The 12,670-nt window shown below is 47.3% G+C and overlaps 1 protein-coding gene across 6 annotated transcripts in view; it reads left to right on the top strand.

The window, feature by feature from the left end:
* Window positions 1–3,437: 3,437 nt before the first annotated feature.
* Window positions 3,438–12,670, top strand: part of kcnma1a (potassium large conductance calcium-activated channel, subfamily M, alpha member 1a) — a 1,078,477-nt gene continuing 1,069,244 nt past the window's right edge. For all 6 annotated transcript variants that reach the window (XR_011588354.1, XM_070865680.1, XM_070865679.1 and 3 more), the window contains exon 1: window positions 3,438–4,170. Coding sequence is in view for 5 of the 6 variants with exons in the window: in XM_070865680.1 (XP_070721781.1) it covers window positions 3,931–4,170 (240 nt within the window). In the remaining variant the exon portion in view is untranslated. The remainder of the gene's footprint in view (window positions 4,171–12,670) is intronic.

A 12,670-nucleotide genomic window follows, 5' to 3' on the forward strand; every position in this document is an offset into this window, starting at 1 on the left:
ATTGAGGGGTACGGTAGCATAGTAGTTACGTTACTGGACTAGTAATTCAGAGGCTTGGATTAATGATGCAGAGAGGTAAGTTCAAATCCCACCATGACAACTGGGGAATTTAAATGTTAATTTAAAAAGCTACTATCAGTAATGGTGAAACTACTGGATTGTCGCAAAAACCCATCTGGTTTACTAATATCCTTTTTTTAGGGAAAGGAATCTGCCATCCTTAGCCCATCTGGGTGACTCCACACCCACAGCAATGCAGATGATTCTTAACTGCCCTCCTGCGGTTCATGAAGGCGGATCACAGCCACCTTCTCAAGGGCAACTAGGGATGGGCAATAAATGGCAGCCTTGCTAGCGACACCCACATACTATGAACGAATAAAATGGAGGTCGGGCGGGAAAGTGGAGTTGAGGTCAAAGATCAGCCATGATCTCATTGAATGGCGGAGCAGGCTCGAGGGGCCGTTTGACCTATTGCTCCTAATTCTTATGTACATTGGTTCAACCTACAATGGGAAATATCAGTCTTTATGCCCATTATTCTTAATTGTTTACTTTCTACTTAATGAAGGCACCAAGCAATACCCAAAATGGGTGGGTCCAAAAGACTGCACTGAAATAAAGTTTGGGTAAATAAAAATACACTCCGACATAGAATGGCAAGCACAGCTGGCAAAACTGGAATTATACTGTGGGCAGTGACTTCTATTCTGCCTCCTACGTGTAGAATATTGCAACTTCACTGCTTTCCTTCCATATAAGGAGGTAGTGGGGCGGTGCATCTGTGTTCTCAAATTGTTCACGAGGCTTGATTCTAAGTTTATAAAGTGCCCAGTAGGTTCCACCGGCCAGCTGTGAAATGTTAAACCTGGCTTCACTCCAGACTGGAGTCACATTACTTAATGGCTTCAGGAGTCCGATTGGTACCTGACTCCCAATGTAAACTGTCACTTGTGTAAAATTGTTTTGCCCGTGCGTAAACATGAAAATGGCACAACAACCACAGCCTCAACATATGCCAGGCTCCATTCTCATGCCATTTCATATATTTCTGGCGGTAAAGTGGAGTTGAGTCGAAGATCAGCTATGATCTTGTTGTATGGCGGAGCAGGCTCGAGGGGACCGAATGACCTACTTCTCCTAATTCTTATGTGCATCGTGATAATGCCGCCTGTAGGGTGAACCGGTATCATAGCCTTTATATGCATTATTTTTAATTATTTACTTTCTACAATGCAGGCACCCAGCAGTGCCTAAAGTGGGCGGGTCCAAAAGACTGAAATTTGAAAGTTGTGCAGGAGCCAAATAGAAACTGGAGAATGCTGCCCCTAATTTCAATTATTTTTCGAAAATATAAATTCTTTAAATTGAAAAACTGGAAATTGCATCTTGAGTACATGTCAGTATTTACATTTAAATCCTTACTTTAAAAATGCATTCTGACTTTGCAAAATGAGTTTATGTTGTTAGTCTTGGGCGTGGAGATTGGGACAATGCTTCATTTTTGTAAAACAAAAAACCTAAAAAGTTGGAAACCTTCGGCAGTTCAGGCAGCATCCGTTGAGGGAACAAGCCAGGTGAGGTTTCAGGTGTGCAAGCTTTCCTTCTATAGCGGCTGTAAAACGCAACCGCAGCCACCAGAGGGCGGTAGATATACTGCGCTGGTTGGCAAATTGCAAGTTTGATTTGATTTTTAAACACCGTTCAATTCATTACTAAGCTAGAACTAAGTGATCCAAATATTAATTACAAAATCATTTAGTAAATAGTTTTGGTTTCAGAGGCTTGCACTTGAAATGGGCCGAATGGCCTCCTTCTGAGCCGTAATGACTCTGACTCTAATAATAACTCTAAATGCAATTTCCATATTTTGGGTGATGGATTTCTCAGTCACCGTTTATTACTCAACTTTGACTCAATGTAATTGCGCGTCAATAATTTGTGTTGATCTCTTGTTTTAGGCTATGGCAGCTAATTTTTGGGTTTTATGCCGAAAGCAAAAATTTACCAACAAACTTTCGAAGAGTACAATGCGTCGCTCTGAATGATCCTGACGGTTGATGTCAATGGTATAAGCTCCACAAACTGGCAAAATGACGACCCTGTCCCCACGTTTGTGGAAAGTGCGGCTGATTTTTTAAAAAGATGCACATTTGGATATCGCCGAGCCAGGAGACTTCCACCCCGGGAAGCAGTGCGCTGATCATTTTGGGGGCAGGAGGGAGGATAAAGGGGATTCCTAGATGCGATATTTGTCAGCATTTGCGCCGGTGAGGCCGAGAGAGCTCCCACTCCAAAGGCTGAGGGTTGAACCCTGGCAGCTTGCGCTAAAGGCGAGTGCATTCCTTCTGTTGCTGGCAGAATATCTCTCCATCTCTGCAAAAAAAAAAGGGGGAGACGAGCGGTCACTGGAAGGGGTTAAAATGGAGCCATTCCTGGAGACACTGTGCAGGCTGGTGTTGTGAGACGGTGCTGGTTGTGTCTCATTGATTTTAGCAATCTTGTGTCATCTGCCCGCGATACGGTGCCTGAACTCACAGACACACGCACACGCACACAAGTAGCAGAATCTTCCACTTCGCCAACAGAAGCTCTTGTGTACTGAGAGATTGGTCGGGTTCCCCCATACTTGAAACACTCAAACAATACTGGAGGTGTGATGCAAATTAATTGCCCCCCCCCCCAAAAAAAAAGCAGGAGACGCCGAATTATATTTATGCACTGCAACCAATCGATAGTCCCTTTCTATTGAAGCAGTAAGGGCCTGTCTGTTTCACTGCACGTCACAGAACAGTCACATATCGCAAAACTGAGCGCCCAGTCACGATGCCTAGATCTCTTTATCATAACTACCTTCTGATTATTGGGAAATCAATAGGTAACAGCAGCCAGGAACTGTCTTCAGCTCCTCGCATTTTGCAATTCGCCATTTCCCCTCTTAAATCCTACCGGCTGTAAAAGTGAGGTGGCCCTGTATCATTTTTATTTTACAAAGGGAATGAGCAGCGCGGGGTGCGGGGGGAAGCGAGATATTTGTGTGCATTCTAAATAAAGGATGGCATTGCATTGAGGTGAAACTGCAAAAGCAGAAATAGTGGGGTGAGAGAGGAGGGGTTGTTTTTAATTTAATTGGGAGGAGGTGGGGGGAATAGAATTTTAAAAAGGGGACGGGTGATAAATCGGGATTATTCCGACCAGCAGTGTGCCAGTGGCTGTGGTGAGATGCGTCACTGCCACAAGCTGATAATTCTGCTCCTTCTCACACTGTGTATGTGTGTGTGTGTGTGTGTGGCAACCGGTGGGAGAGCTCTGGGGGAGAGGGGTGGGTTCCATAGCAGTAGCACCACAGGAGCCTGCCCATCTCTGGCTCCGGACTCCGCCTTTTCTGTTAATAATATTACACCTGTAACATCGCCCGGATCCTGGTGGCAGGAACTGTCACTGAAAATGTTGGTGGACGCCTCCTGAGTAGATACCTCCCCTCCCTCCTCCTGCTCCCTCCTCCTGCTCCCTGACCAGGGTCTTGGGGAGAGACAAACAGAGAGAGGAGAGGGAAGAAGCGACTGACAGCATTATCATATTCGGGAGAGAGAGAGTCTATAAATAATCTTGCACATAAGTCAGGCGGCCGGGAGAAGGGGCATTGCTTTGCAAACAGTTGCCCGACTGCATCTTCTTCGGATTATAAACGGGATTTGCTTTCGGGGATTACTCATGTTATTTTGACAGAGGAGTCAGGCAGGGACGAGGAGAGATTCTTTTATTTAAAAAAATATAATTGCATTTTTCTTAAGGACAGGCGCATTTGTCTCTCCTCCTCCTCTCTGCTGTTTCTCCCCCTCCTCCTCCTCTCTCTATCTCCTGTCAAGCCACCATGGCTCTGGGCTGGGCGGAGAGGCATCGCTGCCTCTCGCTGCCATCCTGCTTTCCATGCTAACCATGGCCCGGGGAAACGCGTCGTCCAGCCGTGACTCCGCCGTCCTGAACATGGAACCGGTCATCATCCCCATCGACGCCGAGGCGGTGTGTGACAGCAGCGAGCAGCGCATGTGGTGGGCTTTCCTCGCCTCGTCCATGGTCACTTTCTTCGGCGGGCTCTTCATCATCCTGGTGTGGCGGACCTCCCAGTACCTGTGGACCGTGTGCTGCCACTGCGGCCTCAAGAGCAAGGTAAGAGCCGGGCTCCCTCGTAACCAGCTCGCTCGCTGCTGCTGCTCGGGGAGCTTTGGAGCTGTTGCACTTTTTAATATTCATTAATTCCACCCCCCCCCCCCCCCGCCACCTTTTTTTAATTCTCATTTTTGGGATCTCTCTCCCCTCCCAGTGCAGGGTCTCTGCATTTAACAGGTTGCACCGAGCTCGCATTTCTCCTTTTTATTAGTTCCTGGGAAAAAAATTAATAGGAGGGAAATAAAATGCTGCCTGTATCCACTAGGAGTCGTGAGTATAGGGGACGAGCTGTATTGGGAGAGACACATCTCCAGTTTATTGAGTGGATTTAAAATAGTGAGAATGGTTAACTCTCTCACACTCACTCAGTCGTTAACTCTCTCTCTCTCTCTCGCTCCTTCTCTCACACACGCATACACACACACACCCCTATATGGTTTGAATTTTCATAAGATGCTCGCAGTGATGAGCTAAGCCACTTGCTGTCAGCTAGCTCTGGGTTGTGTGTGTTGGGTAGAAGGTTGGTGAAGGAAGTGAGCAGTGAATTGGTAACAATTTAATATCTGGGGAGGGTTGGGTGCTGAATGGATTTGAGGATAAAGTGCAGCGCGCTGAGCCTGGGACACTTGTCCTGATTTCCAACCCTGTACCCCCCACCTCTCTCTCTCTCTCTCCCCCGACAGTGCAGCACTGTTGCCGGTGGAAGGTCTGAGGTGAGGGCTGGCCTGTGCTAACTCGATACGGGCAAACCTTTGCAATACAGCCACCCCCCTCGGAGGAGCCCCGCACCCTTTGGATGGCGATGGTTTGCAGTTTGTCGGGGGTGATTCCGCGAACCCTCCGTTCCTCCCCTGAGCAAAACTGACGGGCCCCCGCTGCCCGCTGGAAGGGTTACTGGGAACCATCAGCGCTCTGTGACCCAGAATATCCAGTCGCCCAGCGAGTGGTTAACGTGCATTGCTGGCTTTGTGCTTGGGCTACAGGTGATAGAGCTTTGGATAAGCAGTTTCCTGCTCGAATCTGCGAGCTGCCAGACATTGAACTCTCCCTTTCAGCGATTGCATCCCAAAGAAGGCATTCATAGAAGCATTTTATGAAGCTGCAAAGCTTTTACCAGCAGTGTCATTGCAATATAATGTGAGACAGCCTTGCTTTCTACAGGAGTGATCCTAACTTGGCCCCAGCCCCCTAGAGGATATATTTGTTGAGTTTCCTAAAGCATGAACTGCATTCTGAAAGTCCTCCTGACGTAGCCAGGATCAGGTAGAGTGACAAATAGCTGACGGAGTCGGTGCCCGAGCCACTTGCAGCTTGACACAGGGATCGCACTGATGGGGAATGGAACGATGCAGCTAAAGTTCCTCTGCAATTCAAAACTGCCCAGCCCTGACTGAAGTTCGGGAGAGTTCCTCCTGGGGCGATTGTCTATGAGGAGAGTTTGAGTAGACTGGACCTATATTCTCTAGAGTTTAGAAGATTGAGAGGTGATGATCTCATTGAAACATACAAAATTCTTACAGGGCTTGACAGGGTAGATGCAGGGAGGATGTTTCCCCCTGGTTGGGGAGTCTAGAACCAGGGGCCACAGTCTCAGGATAAGGGGTCGGCCATTTAAGAGTGAGACGAGGAGAAATTTCTTCACTCAGAGGGTGGTGAATCTTTGGAATTCTCTACCCCAGAGGGTGTAGAGGCTCAGTCTTTGAGTATATTCAAGACAGAGATCGATAGATTTTTGGATATTAAGGGAATCAAAGGATATGGGGATAGTGCGGGAATGAGATCGAAGATCAGCCATGATCTTATTGAATGGTGGAGCAGGCTTGAGGGGCCGAATGGCCGACTCCTGCACCTTGTTCGATGTTCTTATAATCATGATTTAAAATGTAAATGCGCGCATTTAAATGCAACACAGGGTAGCATCTCCATGGTCCAGTTGGAGCCTAGTGTGTCAACAGGATCACACAGGCCATTAAAAATAGACTAAGTGACATCTAAATTTAGAAAGGATACCAGAAGGAGCCTTTTCCTGTAAAGAGTGATACTTTACCTGGAAGATTATTCCAGATATGTAACAGAGACATCAATATTTGTGACATTCAAAGCACAGTTGTTTTTTGGGGCTGAGCACTTGAATACTGGAGGAATGGGCTTTGGTGGGCTGAATAAGCTATGTTCATCTTGCAATTTATGTTCTTAACATTTCTTATAGCCTGATTGTGTGTTACATTTAAAAAAAAAAGGTATGGCATCAAAATTGATTATGAAGTTAACGTGTAAAATAAGTGTGAAAAATTGATTGTGAGGTTACTATGTGTCAGCTTGGCTCAATGCCAGTAGATTGTGGGCTCAAGCTCTGCATTCTCTAAAAGTAATTGAAAGATTTGCATTTATATAGCACCTTTCATGACCACCGGGCGTCCCAAAACACTTTTGCAGCCAGTGATGCACTTTTTGGAGTGCAGTTGCTGTTGTAATGTAGGAAACGCAGCAGCCAATTTGCGCACAGCAAGCTCCCACAAACAGCAATGTGATAATGACCAAATAATCTGTTTTTTGTTATGTTGATTGAGGGCTAAGATAACTCCGCTGCTCCTCTTTGAAATAGTGCCGTGGGAAATTTTACGTCCACCTGAGAGAGCATACGGGATCTCCGTTTAACGTCTCATCCGAAAGACGACACCTCCGACAGTGCAGCATCCCTCAGTACTGCACTGGAGTGGCAGTCTAGATTTTTGCGCTCAAGTCCCTAGAGTGGGACTTGAACCCAGAACCTTCTGATTCAGACTGTTGACTGATACTTTAGTGGTAGTGCTGAATATCAGAGGCAATGTCCTTCGAGATGTAAAACTGAGACCCTGACTGTCTGTTCCAGTGTTTACGGGTGACATTAAATGTTTGGACTTGAAGAAGAGCGGGAGTTCTTCTCCTTGTTATTCCCTTGGGTATCACCTCCAAAATCAGATTAACTCGTTCATCTCTTTGCTGTTTACAGGACCTAGTGAGCCAAGTTGGTTGCTGTGTTTGCCGACAGAACAGCAGTGGTTGCCCTTTCTGGTAACAAGGGCAGAGAGGTAACAAGCTCGGAGATGTTTCCGATACACTGCTGAGCTGTTGCATAAATCCAAGTCTGTCTTAAGGCTCCTGTGATTTTTTTTTGCTGGAGTTCATCATAGAAACATAGAAACATAGAAAATAGGTGTAGGAGTAGGCCATTCGGCCCTTCGAGCCTGCACCACCATTCAATAAGATCATGGATGATCATTCCCTCAGTACCCCTTTCCTGCTTTCTCTCCATACCCCTTGATCCCCTTAGCTATAAGGGCCATATCTAACTCCCTCTTGAATATATCCAATGAACTGGCATCAACAACTCTCTGCGGCAGGGAATTCCACAGGTTAACAACTCAGTGAAAAAGTTTCTCCTTATCTCAGTCCTAAATGGCTTACCACTTATCCTAAGACTGTGTCCCCTGGTTCTGGACTTTCCCCACATCGAGAACATTCTTCCCGCATCTAAACTATCCAGTCCCGTCAGGTGATGACTGAACGAGAGATAGAAACTATACGCCTACCCTTAAACTGATAAGCAATTAACTCTTGTAATCAACATCTGTGGTTAATTTCAACGTGATGTTGGTGAAGCTTTTGAACGTGGCCACCAAGCTCTTGGCCAGGGAATGGAAGAAGTACATCCTGGAAAGATTACTTTCTATAATTCATTGAAGTTGAGGGTTGTAGCTGCTGAGGGAGAAAGTAACTTTTCCACATTGGTATTCAGGACTTTGAGTGCCTTGAGATAGGCTCAGCCTATCTTGGGTTAGATGAGGATAAAGCTCCCCCTACACCTCCCCATTAATATGCGTTATTCGCATCCTCTGCCGACTTGGTGTAACATTTCCATTTGCCACTCTTGCCAGAGTTGTGCCAGGTCTGCATGAACTAATGCTGAATTGGAACCAGCTTTGTGCTATGGACATCCTGTCTATCGAGGGGTTGGATTTCGACGACTCCAAGTTCATCCAATGTTGGTGCTTTACAGAAGACACCTTTGTCCCAGCACCTTGGGCTAGATGTCACGCCAGATCTTGGCGGTGAAAAGATGGTGTGTTGACCTCGTCCCTCCCTAGCTCCTTCTCCAGCCCTACAACCCACCCCCTCCCCCAAGAACTCTCTGTCCCTCTCACTCTGGCCTCTTGGGCACTCATCCTCCCCACCGCTCCCCCCCTCCCCCCAACCATTGGCAGCTGTGTCTTCAGCTGTTTTGGCCCCAATCTCATGAATCCCTTCCCTAAACTTCCCTAGCGTGTCAGCTGTGGCTCAGTGGGTAGCACACTCGCCTCCTGAGTCAGAAGGTTGTGGTTTCAAGTCCCATTCCATGGGACTTGAGCTCATAAATCTAGGCCGACACTCCAGTGCAGTGCTGAGGGAGTGCTGTACTGTCGGAGGTGCTGTCTTTCGGATGAGACGTAAAAGATCCTAAGGCACTATTTCAAAGCAGAGCAGGGGAGTTATCCCCGGTGCCCTGGCCACTATTTATCCCTCAATCCTCCATCATCATAATCATCACCATAGGCAGTCCCTCAGAATCGAGGAAGACTCGCCTCCACTCTTAACATGAGTTCTTATGTGGCTGTACAGTCCAATACGAGAACCACAGTCTCTGTCACAGGTGTAACAGATAGTCATTAAGGGAAAGGGTGGGTGGGACTAGTTTGCCACACGCTCTTTCCGCTGCCTGTGCTTGATTTCTGCATGCTCTTGGCGACGAGACTCGAGATGCTCAGCGCCCTTCTGGATGCACTTCCTCCACTTAGGGCGGTCGTTGGCCAGGGACTCCTAGGTGTCAGTAGAGATGTTGCACTTTATCAGGGAGGCTTTGAAGATGTCCTTGTAACGTTTCCTCTGCCCACCTTTGACTTGTTTGACGTGAAGGAGTTCCGAGTAGAGTGCTTGCTTTGGGAGTCTCGTGTCTGGCATGCGAACTGTGGCCTGCCCAACAGAGCTGATCAATTCTGGTCAGTGCTTCAATGCTGGGTATGTTGGCATGGTTGAGGACACTAACATTGGTGCGTCTGTCCTCCCAGCGGATTTGTAGGATCTTGCGGAGACATCGTTGGTGGTATTTCTCCAGCGATTTGAGGTGCCTACTGTACATGGTCCATGTCTCTGAGCCATACAGGAGGGTCAATCAGCATAGCAAAGACAGCTTATCTGGTCATTATCGACATAACAAAAAACCCCAGGTCATTACCACATTGCTGTTTGTGGGAGCTTCCTGTGTGCAAATTAGTTGCCCCGTTTCCCACATTACAACAGTGACTACATGCCAAAAGTACTTCATTGGCTGTAAAGCGCTTTGAGACGTCTGATGGTCGTGAAAAGCGCTATATAAATGCAAGTCTTTTCTTTTTATACCTCTCTGCCTCCTTAAAGACCCTCTTTACAAGACCATCTCTTTGATCAATCACCTCCTAATTTCCCCTTCTTTGACTAGATGTCTATTGCATCTCTGCAAGGCACCTTGAGGCATTATATTACGTATAAATTAAAGTTTAAACCACTGCATTCGCCTAGTCCCCCGCAAAGAAATAAGAAAAGAACCCCTTGAGCAGTTTGTTTACGTGTTGTGATGGATCTATTAGTGATCCCACCGGGAGAAAGGAAACTTTCAATGTGGCGTTGCGTCGGTAAAACCCAGCACAGTTTCAGGACCCACGGTATCGACTTTACAACAAGTGCAGGAGCCTCGAGTTGATTGTCAGGTGCGGCTCTGGTGCAAACCTTACAATGATTATTAAAGGTGCGATTTTATCAAAGCATCGACAAAGACACAACCAGCATCACGGCAAGGATGTGCAAACTTGCAATCTGTCATATTAGACCAGGCCACTCAGTCACTGAAATAAGAGCAGAGATTGTTTATGGGCTGTCACTGTCTCTCAATCTCCCCAGTGGGACGTGAGTGACATTTAGGTGTTATCTATCTTAAGGCTGATTTACATGTTTTTTTTTTCTCATTTCATTTCTATGATTACAAAATCTAAATGTGGATCATTGATTATGCAGTTACAGCCCACTGATGGTTCAGTGGGTAAGCACAGGGGGGGTACCAAGACATTCACGATGAGGCTCGACCCAGATTCAATCTCTGGGTTTGTGCTGTGGAGCTGGTTAAAGCCGCAATGACAGTGGGCCGCTGAAGAGTCCCTGAGTTATGGGGAGGGGGTGGGGGGTAATCGACTTGGGTTCCTGCTTCTGATCTCCATTCCGTGACTCCCTGCTGGAAGGGGTGTGTGTAGATTTAGTGCAGGGACAGCGATCAAGCTCCACTGTGATGGCCTCCCCTGCAAACAGTTTTGATGGAATGGACTTCGATTTATAGGTGCTGAAGATTGCAGGTAGCAGGGTTTCTCCGAAGGGTGAGAACCCGAGGTTGACTCTTTCAATTGCCTAGCTCGTTCCAGTGGCCTCCCGTCCATCTCTTGGCTCTGCCGCTTGTACTGGCACTTCTGGTTCTTGTGTGGATTGTCAAAATTGGTGCTCAGTGTCCAACTCTGCAGCCATACTGAAGGCGCAGGTTGACTGACAGGTATTTGTGATCACGTATCTGATAGCAACCTCATCTTGGTCATTCTGTCGTCAGTCAATTTGAACTTGGGCTGGATTTTTGGCTTTGTTGTTAATATGTCTCTACTTATCTGTAGAATAACTCCACGAGGCCTAGTGCTGTGCTTGAACTGCTGTGACCTTAGTCTCTTTATTGTAACTGCAGAGTGCCTTCACCACATGGTGACTAGCCTTTTATACAGCTCCTGCCTGGGCCTCCCACAGTTTCACCCTCTAGTGGTACCAGCATAGTATATACACAGGGTATACATATATTACAGTTATTTTGGGGGCGAAAACAGAGGCTGGACGGGAAGGTGACCGCCAGGTTAACGTTTGCACTGTGTAGAGTTATTTTTGCCATCTGGGTCCTGCGCCAGGCGCAAAGGGAGGTATTGTACAACTTTCGTGGCACAAAAATGGGAAGCTCGCCAACTAAAGTGCGGGGCTGGGAGCGCTCCAAGAGAGGCCTTGGGGGGGTGCGGAAATCACAAAAACATTCAAAAAACATTGCCCACACCACCACAACACACATCGCTACAAAAATAAAAGAATAAACACTGGAACTTACCTTTTTTTGCCATTTATCTACCCCCCGCCGCTGGCAGGGCTGGAGCGCTGTGTTTTCCCGGGCGGTCATCGCGGGACGCCTCTCGGGGAGTACGGGGTCGGGTGCGAGTCCAGACTCCTGCCGGTGTCGCGACGAGAGGCGTTGCACTCCCGGCGCGCCTCTCCCCGGCGGTGCTTTTAAACCGCTGCCGCAAAACCCGACCCGAGGATCGCAAACGATCTCCCCGCCCCATTTCTCGCCGCGGAGGGTCAAAATCTGGCGAATCCCGGAGCACAAAGGACCCGAAAATCCAGCTCACCGAACGCGGCCAGTCTCAATGCTGCATTTACAAATGCTCTGAATAAATAGCAAAGGGCTGCTCAGGAATGTATTGCAAAGATGCATGCAGTTCCCGCCCTAGTTTTTATTTGTGCTGTCTGGCCTTCAAGAAAAATTGCACGGCTTAATATTTTCATGCAATACTTAGTTTGGCGCAATTGGATAGTTTGTTCTGCTCACTGTTCGTGGAGCATAGAGTTCACTGTGAATTAACAGTAGGTTATTAATAAACCTGCAGTAAGGACATCATAAACTGCTCGTATCTTTTTTATGTGAACATCCATGAATCAAGGACGTGGGGCACACTGCCAGTCAGCATCTGCACTGGAAACCTCTGCTCGCACAGCAGTGGGCTACATTTTTACTGTCAATTCAAACGGTAAATACATTGTCAGTCTTGGCTCAGTGGTAGCGCTCTTGTCTGAGTCAGAAGGTTGTGGGGGTTCAAGCCCTATTTCTAGAACACGTAATCTCGGCCAACGCTTTAGTGCTGCACTGTCGGAGGTTCCGTCTTTCGGATGAGACGTTAAACTGAGGCCTCGTCTGCCTGGCAGGTGGACATCAAAGATCCCACGGCACTTTAAGAAGAGCAAGGGAGTTCTCCTGGTGCCCTGACCAACATTTATCCTTCCACCAAAACCAGGTCATTATCACATTGCAATTTGTGGGAGCTTGCTGTGCGCAATTTGGCTGCTGCGTTTCCTTCATTGCAACACTGACCGCACTCCAAAAGTAACCTGTTTGTTGCGAAGCACTTGGGGATGTCCTGAGGCTGTGAACGGCACCGTACAATGCCTGCAAGGTCTTGCTTTATCTGCTATTTAAAAAAAATGTCCCAGCTATCTGGGGATGAATCAAGGCAGTAATGGAATTGTAGTGGACAGATTATAGACTCTGTGAACCTCACTCTTGCAGTTTATCATGTTATCTGAATGCGACAGCTAGATTATAGGCACACACAATTCCCAGTATCCAGTTGTAGGCAGTCTAGGAGGTTTTAAGTTT

This window comes from Pristiophorus japonicus, chromosome 22 (genome assembly GCF_044704955.1).
Source record: "Pristiophorus japonicus isolate sPriJap1 chromosome 22, sPriJap1.hap1, whole genome shotgun sequence".
Lineage (NCBI taxonomy): Eukaryota > Metazoa > Chordata > Chondrichthyes > Pristiophoridae > Pristiophorus > Pristiophorus japonicus.